We start from the raw sequence: 15,281 nt of genomic DNA on the forward strand, positions 1-15,281 counted from the left end.
GCGCGATGTCTCATCAATGTGGACGGACAGCCGTGCCTTCCAAAATAAAAGTCTCCGACTCCAGACGGCCACTGTAAGTGCAGCTATTGTGGTGTGAAACGATTGTTTTTAGTCACACTGTGGATATCTGTAACGAGTGGTGACTGATGACTCTCAGAGCTCAGGTTTTAATCCAGTAGATGCTGTGGAGTAAGCTCAGACTGGGACACTGTGGTGGGATGACAGTTGGTGGATTTACAGTGGACCTGAGGGGTTAACAGTGGTCCTACAAATAGACGTCTGTAGAATAGATGTTGATTTATAGTGTAGGAGCCAATTTCACCCATAAAAGCTAAGTGCATGTGTTTTATAAGATCAGATCGTATCATGCTTTTTATCCACAGGGACAGTGAGACGATATGATTTATAGAAGTGGAGTTACATCCTGGTGACTTGTGACATTATATTGTATCATGTCTCATTACAGAGTAAGACACTACTGTGGTGCAAAGGCTGTTTATGTTCATACATTGTGGTGATGGTACTGAGCAGTGTCTGTGTCTGAAAGTGAAAAGACTCCAGAGAGTTTCTTAATGTTGTCTACACTCTCATCACTGGCACCACAGGCCTGCAGAGGAAAACACAAGCGGCCAATCACAGTTCTTGTTGTCTCTATGTGGTTTCCCTCTGCTTGTCTTCCTATCATTTACTGTACTACTCCATTTTTGAGGAGGCACATCAACTATGAAATCATCTGCACAGCATAACCCTGGTGCCTGCACACCGACCCACTGTAGGCAGGCACAGCTGTAAATCCACACTTCCAAAAATCTGAACCTATTAGTACAAAATGGGACCTGAAAACAGTGATTTTAAGCCATTAAGCTGCAAAGTAGGTTTTCCATGTGTAATTTACTCAGGCACTTACTCCAGTTCAGACCAACACACTTGTGCAATACACTTAGGCACTTTTTTCATTTACCTGACTGTTTTTTTCCCTTTTAAGTTGGTTTTTATTCAAGCTTATTTGCATTTTTTATTCCCTACTTGCCACATATTGTGCTCCCTTGTTTGATAATGTGAGTACAAATGTTTGTCTTGTTAAGTCGGTGACTGTAAGAACTGAATTGCCCCTCTGAGGGCAATTTAGTGGGACAATTAAAGCATCTGAATCTATGCAGCCAGTGCAAGAAGTAAATATAATATAGTAAAGTATTTTCAAAAGTCACATTTTCACTATATAAACAAATTATGTACACATAGATAAAACTAACAGGTCTGTAAATACACTGCTTCTATGAAGGGAGGAGACACTAACCTACAAACTACTACAGCCTCTATCAACACCTCCATGAAACAACAGAAAGCAGCATCACAGCATTCAGGTCATATTGTCCAACTGCTGCTGGACTTTTCCTGCTGAATGGTCTTCCTCCGAGGACAACACACGTCTCTCTCACCACACGAACACACTGAAGCTCGGATTATCCACAGATGGGATAATTAGCCGGACACCTCTCTCAAAACGCTGAGTGAACAAACTTCCTCTTGTTCAATTACGGATATTGCTCTTACGACTTTTTCACTTGCGCCGCTTTTTAAGCCGTTATTCCTTCTCCGTAATCCCTATTAATTGGTGCTCCCGTGATATCAGACCTTTACCCCCAAAAAATGTTTAGCTGAACTCGTAGCACAATGAGATACACAGTCAAAATGTGTGAGCGGTTGATAGCATAAAGCGGATTAGAGTTTTGGATTGGCCTACCTCGGAGCTCCTCTCCGGCGCCCGACTCTCCATGATCTCATAAGCAGGATCAGCTCTGCGTCTTTCCTCTTTGCTATTAAGCCTTTTGTCTGGTGGGAATGAAAAAAATATAGTGTGTTTTAAATATATGAAACAAAACTGCATTTTTTTTGTGCCAGCAGAGGAAATAATCCCACACTGTGGTTTTGAAATCCATTTGTGAATCAAAGTGGACCGAGTGCACTCTGGGTATAAATGCATGAATTCCTGCAGATCCACTGATGGGAACAAATGACAGTGGATTGATCTGTCATCTCATAAAACCACAAAGATATTACACATGGGAAAACAGCATCCCTCCGCTGCCTGCTGCTGGGAATAAGGGATGTATTAATCACAGCTAATGTAAAGTACATACAAGTCTGCATGCTGGTAGAGAAATTTGACATGCTGCTGAAAGTTTAGTGTAAAAAACAACCACTGTTACTTTCAGTTTCATCATCTGGAAAAAAAAAAAGCTTCATATTTTATTTTAACAGCTTCATCAGCATTGATGATATAATCTGACATTAATCCTATTCTAAAGACAGTGGCATTAACGTTGCAGCCCAGTTGATGGTGGATTTTTAAGGTCAATAACAGATTACTGTCAATAGAAAAAGAAAGAGATGTACGGTATCAATTTTTTTCCACATAATCTCATGACAATTTTTGCCTAAGAATTTCTCTTGACCACAGTTTGACTTCTCTTCACAAACTATTACATTCTGGGTTGTAGTGACATTCTATTAAACACATTTTTGACAGGTTTTTTCCTGTGATTTCTTCTCATTTAGGAGGCAAAAAACTCAACCTGCATAATAAAGCAGCCTTTACAGACAATTAAATTTGGCTCTTCTTGGATTATATGGGTTATAATTGAAAAGAAAGACAGAATTACAACTTTAGTTGTAAAAAATATTTGGCATCAAAGGTGTTATAAATATCAATGGTCCATCAATAAATGCTTAATAAGTAGTGAGAGTTTGATTGGGATCTCTGCAGCCCTACTCCAGAAGGAGACGGCTCACGTGGCCCAGTCGGTCAGAGGAACCTTAAAGAACCTCAAAGTTTTAGTAAACCCATTTATAACAACTGCCTTGTTAGAAAGTGTGAGGAAAGTTTGTCATTCTTCAATATCCACTAGTCAGGAGTTCATCTCTGAGTTTTACAAACTTTGCAGTAACTTCTATTCCCTGTAGTTTCCAGAGAACTCAAAGTGCTCAGCTGCAGCACTAAACAAACATCACAGAGTGTGAAGAGAAAACAAGCAGTTAATAAAACAAAAGAAGCCAAGAGGAAAAATGTGTGTGTGTGTGTTTTTTTGATGACAAAGAGGAGGAGCAGGTCAGAATCAAAAAAGACTTGTCTCAGAGGACAGAGGAGGAAAGAGGAAGACACCAAAGGCATCGCTGAGGCTTTGTTATCAGTCGAAGAGGAAGCTGGTGAAGAGGCCTCTTACCTTCACTGGTCACTGAGCGACCATTCATCTCTTCATACTGACACCGGCCGTCCTGGCTGTGTGATCCATCACAGTGAGCTGGACCGAGCGGCTCCTCATTAACGGCTCCTTCGTGTTCTTGGCTTCTCTTCAGGTGCGGAAACGCTCGCGAAGCGAAAATGTTCCTGCTGCGGAACATTTCAGCAGGTAGGACCCGAGGAGGAGGCTGGCAGTGGTCTCTTAGACACTTCAGACAGTTTTCATAAATGACAGCTCTTCCTTCTTGCTGTGGGTCTTGTAATGGTGCACAGGTGCCGGTCGGTGCGGATCTGAGCTCATTTCCAAAAGCCGGGCTCATTGACTCATACAAGTTGAGTCCATTTGTCTTCGCCTCTGGCTGCCGATCCGCACTTGGAAAGCCGAGCAGATCAGCTAAGAGGCTGGCTAATTTCTCTCTTCCTCTTTTTGGCAGCGGCGAATCCTCAATCGTCCCGAGGATGCTTCCCGAGCCAGGAGAGGCCCTGGATTTCTCCTGCATTTTCCTCTCTGCATTGCTGTGTTTAATGGCAGCGCTGGGTCCGCATGATGATTTGTCAACACTTTGATCTGCTGAATTGTAAAAGATGATGTTCTGGAGGCAAAAATCCTTCAACACACTTTGATTCCTGACCCAAATCAAATCAGCGAGCTGCGGCTGCTGCATCACTGCTGCTGCGTACAACCGTGCTTCAATTCTGGTCATGCAAGCCAAAGAAAACACTAGCAGTCATGCGATCATGCAATATTTCAGCTGATTACACTTACCTGGTACGACTGCTGTCACTGAACCACCTGCAAGGATGCACGGTGTCCCCTGTGAAATTATAATGGAAATAAAGTCATTTGGTGCTTTATGCAAACTGCCTCACATTGATGCTTTAGTTAAATATAAACACTGAGCAAACATCTGAGCTGGTGTTTTATATAGGAGGCACTAAAAAGGAAAAGGCTGGCAATGATCAGACTATAATTTCTTTTATTGTAAACCCATGAAAAGACCAAAACACCCAAAAAGTTCTTATCATGGTATTTTCTGACGTCTATAACTTTCACAACAGGTTCCTCTGATTATGTAAATCTATATAAGTGGGTTTTTAATATATTGTTTCATTTTAAGAAAAGGCTAACTTTGAGCAGAGTTTATAAAAACAAGAATAAATTGTGCATGTTTTAGAGAGTTTGTGCACATTTGTTGCTCTAGTGTGTTTTTAATAGTTTTTTATTAGTTTATGAACAATAGTGGAGCTCAATGACCCAGTAAAACCACTCTAATCAGTCAACACTTGTTAACAGGATCCATAGTAAATATATAATTTAGATTATTGACAGCTTTATCCTTTAGAAATTTGCCACAGTAGGTGTGTCTATTTTCATATTTATGTTTCCCATCAACAGGTGTCATGAATCTGAATGTGTATGACTGATGTACAATGAGATCCATTGCAAATTATATGATTATTAGTTATGATAAAATGACTTTCATGCATTTATAAATATACTCCAATATGTGAATTGACATGTGTTGAGTTATGCCTCTCATGCTCTTTTGTTTTGAACCAGTCCTTTAACAGGGAGCCGATAAACACCACAGGGGTGGATTGTGTAGCCGAGGCTGAGGGTGATAAATGCCCTCCAAAGCCTGATCCATCAGCTTCTGGCCAATAAGTTATGTTAAATTTAGCTCACCGGAGACGGACTGAAGGGAACAAAGAGGAGACATACTTTATCCAGAAACACATGAAAAGTTAATCAGATGCAATTTGCATCCCAGACTAAATGCACCACCAGCAGGTGGAGCTGTGAGTTCAATACACCGACTGACATGAACAAACATAACTATTGGTAAAGAAAATAATGTTATACTCAACAGTTAAGAGTTGTTGTGCAACAAATGAGGGAAGATTTTTACTTTAAATCATCTGTTAAATAGTTAAGTTGTCAATCATCTCTTATTTGTGAATGAATAATGCAACATTCAGCAGGAAACATCTCAAACATGCAACTGGTTTAAAATCTAATACATCTCTCACTGAGATGACAGACTGAAAGCGGCAAAGTAGAGCTGAGGTAATTAGACTATTAACTGATTGGCATCCAATTAATATGTAATCACACTGATAACAAATTAGTCATTCAAGTGATTTCAAAGTTTAATCTCAGGTTCAAACTTTTTAAAAGTGAATATTTTATATTATTCAAAAATTATTTACAAGATTACCTAGTGATCAAAATAGTTGTCAATAAATATCTAATGATAGATCAATTGTTGCAGAACAAGCGACGTGAACTTGGGAGACTCTAATGGGGATTTTAATTATCCTCTGACATTTTTCGGATCAAACTGTTGAGAAAATAATGAGCGAGTTAATCGATAATGAAAATTAGTTGCTGCCTTAAAACCAAGATCGATCGTGCTCAGAATCAGCATCACCTAAAGAAACAACATGGGTAAAAGACCTCAAAGCTCAGACTGACTCAGACTTTACCAGTAAAGCAACTCATCATGAGTTCAATTGGCAGCTTATCGATAAATAAAAACACCTGATTAAACCTGATGAGTTCAGTTTACACGCACAACGCTCATAAAACACCAGGAAACTCTGAATCTTTCAGCAACGGACTTGTTGTAAATGGAGAAGACTCCTTTCACAACCCACAAGGCCCAGATCTGCTGGACACAACGACAGCGTCAACCTCGACTGGCTGCTCAAACACTTAAGTCGTCAGCCAGATGGGCCGTGGGCCTGCTCGTCGTTCTGACACCAAATGCAAAGCGGCATCGCCGTCAGCCCGCTCCATAGCACAAAGGTCATATTGACAGCGAGCCACAGAACAGATGATAGAGTGATGATCAGGCCTGCTCGCACAAACTGCTGCTACACGACAGCAGGTTACACAACGGAGACCGTCTGACCAAGAAAGATGATATTACATTTTTGTTTTAAGATAAAACTCAACACTTATCTCTGTGAGTAATGTCATTTCATTGTTTCTTATTTTTTGCCCTAGTTTGTAACAAATGTGGTGTTTGATTACTGTCTTCATGGGTGAGGTTTTCATATAAGCCCTCTCGTGTTTCATACCTCTCCTTCGCACATCCGAATCATAATAATTGTTAAATTGTTTTAAATGATATGTTTGTGCAGAAAAATAATATAAAATACAAAATACAAAAAAACAAGAAGTTAACAAGAAGCTTTGGTCCAAACACTCACCTTAAATCCACCGCACACTGAGCAGATGGTGACGATGGTTTTGGGGACAGAGGTGAAAGAGCTGCAGATGTGACAGGGGTCAGGGTGCTCACTGGGGGGCACCACCTTGTTTTTTTTACTCCCCTCTGCTGAGCCCTGTGATGAGCGCTCACTCTGTGATTGTCTTTCAGATGTTTCTGAGTGATGCTCACACGTCGTAACGCTGCTTTTATCCAGCTTTATCGCCTCTATTGTGAGACCTGTCGGCACAGACGTGTCTGTAGTTGTTGTGGGGGGTTCATTGTCTTTGGCACCCACATTTCCCCCTTGTAAAAGATTTTTGGGAGAGTCATAGAGATATCTAAGTGATGTTGGCGCCTGGTACTCGTGTCCGGGAACAGTGGGGCACGTACAAGGGCTCAGGTCTTGAGCCAAATGTGGAGGCAGGCTGAAAACCGACCCATAGTCCTCCCCGGAGGTGATATCCAGGCTGCCTGTGTAGGAGGAGAAACTCCCGGAGTAGGAGGAATGGCTCCCGGTGGCGATGCCGCTGTCGGATGAGTTCTGACGCCCGATTTCCTGAAGCTGCCGGAGAGGCTTGGCCGGAGGCCGGCCGCCAGCCCCCTGGCTGACCGACAGCTTCTCCACGCTCTGCAGCGTCACCTTGGCGGCAACGTGGCCGACGTTGTCCGACGGGGCGGAGGCCGGCTCGGTCCACATGGCCAGACGGCTGCCGATGCTGCAGTCTGATTGGCTGGTGTCCGAGGTGTCCGAGGAGCCGGATATGCTGCGGTCATCTCCACCGGCGGACGGGCAGTACGTGGACGAGGCTGCGGAGAAATTAAATCTCGTCAGCAGGAAACACACGACTTTCATCAATAACACATATTAAAGCTTCATAATGTTATTAGGCTTGTTTTCCCTCAGCAGCCTCTCTCTGGTGTTCTCCACATAATAGGAACAATATCACCTGTGTGAATAATGTCAAGTCTGCAAACTTAATTTAAACCTAAGTACAACATTATTAAAAGCTAATTCATCATTTGAACTCTTTGGAGGGGACGAAGGCTCTCTGCAGTGAGAGAATGATTATACTATATGCTTTGGGACTATTCTGTATTAAAAGATCCACATTTAAAGGGATAGTTCAACATTTTAGCAAATTGGCCCATTGCCATAATCCTGTAGTCTATAGTCATAGCAGTAGGTTTGTTACCTTTAATTGTCGGTGCAAGCTATTTTTAGAACGGCGGTGAGCTGCTCAGAGCTACGCTACGAGGCTCATGCAGAGACTGCTTGCTGAAAAACTGCCCCCGATGGGAACAAGCATTAGCGGTTTTGCATGTATTTGCCTTGAAAACAACTCCCGTCTCATAACGTTCCGTTATTATCTCATAGCATGGTGAATGTGCAGGTCACAACTTGTCCACGAGAGCATTTTGGAGTTGTTGGATTGTGTATTTAATGAGTTTGATGAGGCAAACCGTAGCGTAGCTCTGAGCAGCTCGCGGCTCTGCTCCACCGTTCTAAAATTAGCTTACACCAACAATCAAAAGGTAACGAACCTACTGCTATGACTATAGGGATTATGGCAGTGGGCGAATTTGCCAAAATGTTGAACTATCCCTTTAAAGCATGAAGGTGAGTGAAACAGGTGCAGCTTTTTCTACCTGTGCTGCTCCTGTGAGAGAGCATGCTCAGTCGTTTCTCCAGCTCCTGAGCCTCGTGGTTCAGCTTCTCCTCCGAGCTGGTCTGACTGGCGCTGGGATCTGTCAGAGGAGAGCAGCAGAAACATAAATTCACCCGCAGCTCATATTGCTCCCTGAGAAACCAACATCATCATAATAAAAAGAAATAACCATCTCCTGCAGGGGGCTGTGAATCAGCAAACTAACAAGTGATGATGAGGTAGGCTATGTTTTCTGAGCCCTCGCTGTTGTCGGTGAGATCGAATGTGACGCAGCTGAGCGGTTTCGTACTGCTGTGACACAGCTGTGATAACACATCCCAGCTTCTCCAGAGGAACAAGAGGGGACACTTTAAACCACAAGGGTCTCGCTCTTCTTCATCTGGCGTCGTGAAAACAAGATCCCGGTGACGAGGACAAACAGCGGGACAACAAACTCGTTGGCAGCGGAGTTGTGTACTGGCCCCCGCGGCCTGTTAGTTAGTGTAAGACACAGAATATGGACGGGGCCGAGGAAAAGGGTCACACAGGGGAACACCTTGCAGCATTTGTGCAACACTACAGGGTTTATTAATAGCGCTGCCACATGGCTCTGCTGGTACGCGCTCCGCTGCTGGCGGCTAAAGACCGTCGGTGCTGTGCAAGGATCTAATGTACCTCGGACCACCAAGGTCAACCCCGACACCGGATCGATTTTTCACACCTATAAGAGCCTGAAATATTAATGTGATAAACATATCAAACACTTAAGGGATTAAGATCCCGTCTTACACGTGACATATTGACTCACAGTGTAGAAGGTGTCATTAAATTTAAAAAAAACACGGACTGGGACAGACTCTGAGGCCCTTGGTGAGTCTTGCCTCCAGTGTCCTTTGTCTCATGTACAGTGCACACGGAAACTATGTAACCTTACGAGACAGATGGATATCTTGCGAGTGAGAATCCGTCTCGCCAGGTGGCCGGACCACAGAGGTTCAGGCCGGTCGCTATCAGGGAGGGAGGAGCTACCGCGCGTCTCAGTGCTGACGACAGTGAGAAATGACTGCTCGTTAATGAGGCAGATCGGTTATTTAAGATGGGAGGAGAAAAGCACTGGAGTTTCTCTGTGGGAAAGATGATTTAGCTCTACTCCTGATTGGTTTCTATTCTGTGACTGTCTGATTATACAAACTGGCTCCTCTGGTGGTGTGAAAAAGAAAAAATGGAGAGGATGCAGAATCTGATCGAGGCTCAGGGAGCCGCAGAGCTCAGAGACAGGATTGTGTCACGGCACAGATCTGAGGATCTCTGTCTGGCGAAGCTCCAGAGATTCTGTTTGGAGATGTCATGTCTGGTTTCCTCCAGACATGACGCTCAGAATCGAGGTCAAATAGTTCATTCTTGATTTTGTCAGGGCTGAAAGTCTTTGTTCCTTTTTTGTGCAGATTTACAACAGCTTCCATGTGTCTCTCACTGAAGCTTCACTGGCCAAATGGGGGGAGAGGTGCAGTGATTGTTGTCCTAGATCTTTCCGCCATCTCCAAAACAGGATCTCTGGAGCTTCTCCCTGATTACTCATTGTAGCATTGTGCTCAGCTCTAGGAGGAGTCCTGGTTGATCTTCCATTTAATACTGATAGAGGCCTCTTGGGAACCTTCAATGCAGAATAAACGTGTTTATATCCTTCCCCGGGAATTAAGTTTAGCACAGGTGAACAAAAAAAAGAAAAGAAAGAAATACAAAGACCAGGCTTCCTGCTGAACTGAAAAACAGATGCAAGTAATTCATCTCCAGAAGAGATAGGCCTAAATTCACATTTGCACTATTATGATAACTTACTTATTGTAGGCACTATCGCATGGTCACAGGAATGCTGGATTTTTTTTCCTTAATAATTCCTTTCTCATTTATTTTTTTGCAGGAAAAATGTCACTTATTACACATGGCTGTGAAAACCAGCCAAACAATGTATCTATATATTTTATACCTGTATCATATTCACATTCAGCCTTGAAGCTGTTGGTTTTGTGCAATGTTGCTGCTATGATGTGATTATGACATCAACAGGTGTTTTATCTCTATTTCTGCAGGGATATGGTACTGAAACAAAAACTTGTGTACTGAAATGAAAATCAATATGTTTTACACAACTGTCACACATATGCCATGCACCAGTGTGTTCCTGTCAATCCTGACAATCAGTGGTAATTGGTAATTTGGTATTGTACAGTATTTAATTGTGTACAAATATTTTTTTTAAATAACAGTCTCCTCATCAAGATGTGTCTTTCTCTTTTATCTGACATAAAAAATAGATGTATTTTATTGGTACTTAAGTGCTTCTGTGGTTTTATTAATAAAAGTGTAGCAACAACATCCACACAAAACCACACAGACTGATAAAAAAGATAAAACATGGCTCGTCTCAGCTGCATCCAAACAGACAGAAATGGAAGGTTTTGTGTTTTGTGTAGTGCTTAAAAGCTGTGAAAAACAAAATCAAAGTTCAGCGCAGCCTCTCCACCACCTGCTGCTGCTGCTGCTGCTGCTGCTGCTGCTCGACCATCAGCTGATGGAGACTCCACCATCGTACCTGCCGCCTCATTTGCCACCTGCACTCCGTTTGAGCAGGTTTCCCTGCCATTGCCAGCTTGCCCCAAATGCAGCGCAGCAGCCAAACGGACCAAAGTGGCACGTATCCCCGTGGGTAGCACCTGCTGAACTGACAGGTGTGGCAGCCTATCACACTCGGCTGTATTTTTGCGGCCTGCTCATCCCACCTAATCTCCTCTAACGCCCCCTCCCCTTTGACCAAGTGAGGATTCTTTGGCTCTAGTATCTGGCATCGAGGGCACCGAGCTGTAAACAGGCTGCAGAGATGTTATCTTACGGTTACGAGATGAGGAGTCGAAGCTAAATCAGCTGAATGTGACAGCATTTCATTAGAAAACAAAAAGTTAATGGAAATTGGCTTTACATAATAACAACTAGCCAAAATTAAAGTTAATAAAAGTTAAATCTAAGTTTAAGCCTCATGATTTCCTTTTCTAAAACATTTTAGTGATTAAATTTGAAAGTTTGTACCCAGGAAACTAAACAAAGAGCAAAGCGAGGTCAAAACACTACACCACGCATGGGTAACAATGACGAGCTGCAGAGAGAAATAAGGCAGTACAAGAGGAACAGAAGAGGGGAGAGGAGGGGGAGTGATTGGTGAGTATGCAGTGAGGGGGGGAGGCAGCAGAGGAATCCTGTGGATGAGGTTACATACATGCCCGGAGTGATTAGGAGGCTTTGGCTGCTCTGCTTGTGTGAACTGTGACTTTGACCCCGCGCTCCCCCTGCAACATCCTCCCTGCTATTTATTCTACTACGCGCAACAATAATAGGAGTATGAGCTCAACCTGCGGTCGGGGCGGCGAGATGTGAGAAAACCAGAATATGTGCGAAACCCCCTACACACACACACAGTTCACCCGCCCCGCATTTTCTGTTAAGTTGCAGACTGGGTGAGAAAAATGTTCGAAACTGGTCGAGTGGAAAATCAGAGGTGTTGAAGTGGACGATGGGAGAGCAGATAATGTTTAACAGCTTTAGTGACTTTAGATGGAGCATCCACATGTTTTATCTGGGTAATTGAAGCAGGAGAAGATACAGAGAGGAGAGTGATTCTTTGTATCCGAGATAATTTCACCTTTTCTATTTTTTTGGAAGGTGTGGGATGGATGGAGTAAAAGTTTGAAGAGGCAGGTAGATGAGATGTTGACTCATATCATTCATAAGTTCATTTTTCCACATGCCAAGATACAATTTATAGTTTATATCAGATTTAAAGCGAAGCTGCAATAAGATTTTTTTTACAAACCTTATTAGCGAGAATATTAGCAAACAGTTGCATTTTTATCCTGCAGACATTGTCCTACATTAGCTTTCCTTCTTTGTCTCATTTGTTTCTGTTTACTTATCCAAACTAACTTTTTTTTCATTCACTAACTTTGTTGTGCAGGAAGTGTAAAGTCGGTTTTAGAGGTTGCATACATCTGGACCTGTTTAACTGGTTCGTAATGTAAAGATATTTAAGTCAGTTAGTCCCAGTCCATGAACTGTCAGAAAGAGCTCTAGATTTTGATTTAGGATATTGACGTAACATTTACATAAAATTTACACAGAGAACATCTTAAGTTGTTTCCTCATCTTCATCTGCAGCTCAGACCCTGAATATTCGTCTTCTGTTCACCACCAGAAAATCCTCACAGCTGCGACGCCAGAGCCAGAAAATGTTTGGCAGTGAGAAATTACTACTATCAAAAAACTCTTTTAATCCATTTCCAGCTCTGAAATTAAACAACAGTAATGTTCTCCTAAAGCAGGCTGTGTGCTGAAAAATAAAACTTTTTTTTTTTTTTAAAGCCAGGAAAATAACCAGATTCTGTCAGCTTTACTGGCACAGCGGCTGGCAGTAGAGAAGCTGAGGGTGGACAGGGTTGGAGCTCAGTACTCATCATCACACAAATGCACCAACAACTGTAACCGACTCACTATTAAAATATTCCACCCTATTAACTCTGGGAAACTTACTGCACTTTAGTTTTCAAATGTTCACAAATGGAGGTCATGATGTTCACATGTTAGCGCCACCACTTCACTACTGTACAAACTGAGATCCTGCCAGACGGCCATGGTGTAACAATAGTAAAACAAAGCTAATGGCTATTTGGAAGTGAGCCCGTCCTCCAGTAGCACCACACACTCAACTATACATAGGCGACAAGTGAACTCGCCGCCATAATCACAGCGTGCACAGTAGTCATCCTCGTATGGATGGTTAAGGTCACCCGCGGCTTTACATTCACCACAGTACGCTTAAGTCAGGGGTTAAAATTATAAATTGCTTCAGAGGATTACCCAATTATATATTTTTAAAAAACGACCGTCAGTCATAATTTAGACACATCAAAGCACATCCATCCGCAGAGCAAGCCTCTGACTCATTCTGCCAAAAATGGCTTGGTTCCAGGAAGGCAGCGCACCTCGCTACCAACATCAATCCCTGGAAGCACAGGAGCCGCGTTCGCTACAATTATCATGGAAAGTGTTGATTTAAGTGTTTGTTCTTCTTCCCTGGCAACAGTGCAGCTAGTCATTATCTACATAATCATCACTCAAGAGATCCACCTTAGTCGCTCACGCCTAAACTCTGCCACCCGTCTGTGGAGATCTCTTGACACGCAGTCCAGCCCCGTTCCCAGCTAAGCAGCATTAAACACCTCTCGGTACTGACCTGGCAAAACTGGCCGCAGGCCAAAGGGGCCCCTGGTGGGGGAGATGCCTCGGACGATGCAGTCGAACAGAAAGCTGATCTGCTCGCTCTCAGCAGATGCGAGCAGGAAAACACCGGCCCCTGTAAAAAGCAAGACTTTATTAGTGTCGTGTTGCACTGAAACATACAGTACACACTGCACCAGGTGGAAGGTACTGATGCTGGTCACAGTTTGTCAGCAGCAGAGTCAGGAATACTTTATTAATGTCACTCAGGTAACTGTAGTGTAACAGTGCTTCATTTAACTTATACAAAAATAATAAACATAAAAATTATATCATTACCCTGCATATTAAAAATATAGAAAATATACCCTGTCAACAGGGTTCATATTTACATTTTGTAGAGATTGAATTATGTATTTGATTTGTTATCAGATTATTGCACATGGGTAGAGGAAAACTGTCTAATGATCAATCAATTGATGGATTGATTTGTTTACTGATTTATTAAAAGTTATCAAAAGACTGGATAAGTATCATTTCAAGTTCTTCAATAATTAGGGTTAGGGTCTTTGCTATATAATAATTTGCTCTTTAACTGAAAGAATGTCCAGTACAATTAACCTTCTATCCATTAATTAATTATTGTTTCTAAACCAATACTTTACATAAATAAATCAATAAAATACAGTCTAAAAGTGTACACATTGTAATGAAAAACAAGAAGAATATCAAGGAAGTAGACAAAGACTAAAGTTCTGTTCCAGAATCCTTTGCCAGGTTTTGGTCGTTTATAATGAGGGTCGATTCCCTGCTGAGGTCATCGTTGCTGTTCATCATTTTATCAAGTATAAAAGTTAATCTAACTGGCTTTTTATGGCTCCTCTTTCATTTTCCACACTGATCTATACTGTCATCGAATCAGGTGCAGTGATGCAGAGGTCAGAGGTCAAGCTCTCCAGAGGTCTCTTGACCTCGCCCTCTGACGATACGGCCAGCTGTCCCATTACAAGGTGTCACTGATGGAGGGTCGTTGTGTCGCCCTCTTCCTGAGACCACCCATGTCAAGGCTGGTCTCAATCACATTCCTGACAACCCCCCGAGCACTGAGCAGGGTCAAAGGTCAGCAGCAAAGTCTGTGAAGATGTCTGAGACCGGTTGAGACTGAAGTATGTATCATCACCTGCACAGTGTGATACGATGATGAGGTGGATGTGATGATTATCAGAGATGTAACTGTGGCACAAGAACGACTGATGCCGAAACTTCCTCCTCTTGTTTCTGTGAGGACGCACACCTACACACACCTACACACATCAAACTTTTGACAGCAGGTGACTGAACATCAGGTGAACGGCCAGAGCCAAACAGCAAAAACAATAAGAGGCAGAGCTTGTTAAAGATTCTATGTAGAAACACAATAGATATGAATATCTATTCTTCTTTTATAAAGAAGCATTTTATGGAGCTATTTTATTCCCTCATTCTGGGAAAGAAGTACTAGTGTGGGCGGAGTTGTATTTAGTTTAGTTTGTTTTTAGTTTTTTTATTGTTAACCAATAACAAGTAGCAACACTTGTTAAATTTTGTTCACCAAGTGTAAATTAGCTTGAATCTTTACAGGTCAGCCTTTTATTTTTAACAGCAGTAAATTCATCCAGACACACAAACAGTAAACTGAGAGTTTCTCCTCATGAACAAATGTCACAGCTTCTCTCTCAACTTTGCCTTCACCAACACAAGCATGTCTTCATTTTTAGTAAAATTATTCACATTATTAAAAAAAAAAAGACTTATCCCATAAACAACACTAAAATAGCTAAATGCTAAACCCTCCACTTCCTTCTCCAGCAAGTCATTCACTTTGTCTCTCAGGCTGCACAGGGAGCCAACTGTCACTTTTTAAAGCTTCAT

General features: G+C 42.3%; 1 protein-coding gene across 2 annotated transcripts in view; it reads right to left on the reverse strand.

The window, feature by feature from the left end:
• LOC146969318 (protein Dok-7-like) overlaps positions 1 to 15,281 on the reverse strand; it is a 38,394-nt gene that overhangs the window by 12,085 nt on the left and 11,028 nt on the right. Inside the window, exons 5-10 of one of the 2 annotated variants that reach the window (XM_085759223.1) lie at positions 13,387 to 13,506; positions 8,107 to 8,205; positions 6,458 to 7,266; positions 4,008 to 4,056; positions 3,225 to 3,812; positions 1,745 to 1,833 (exon numbers count right to left, since the gene is read on the reverse strand). In XM_085759223.1, the coding sequence (XP_085615349.1) occupies positions 1,745 to 1,833; positions 3,225 to 3,812; positions 4,008 to 4,056; positions 6,458 to 7,266; positions 8,107 to 8,205; positions 13,387 to 13,506 (1,754 nt within the window). The remainder of the gene's footprint in view (positions 1 to 1,744; positions 1,834 to 3,224; positions 3,813 to 4,007; positions 4,057 to 6,457; positions 7,267 to 8,106; positions 8,206 to 13,386; positions 13,507 to 15,281) is intronic. The other variant, XM_085759224.1, reaches the window with a different exon arrangement.

The sequence above is a fragment of the Trachurus japonicus genome, chromosome 18, assembly GCF_045865225.1.
Source record: "Trachurus japonicus isolate A0001 chromosome 18, Traja_1.0".
NCBI lineage: Eukaryota > Metazoa > Chordata > Actinopteri > Carangiformes > Carangidae > Trachurus > Trachurus japonicus.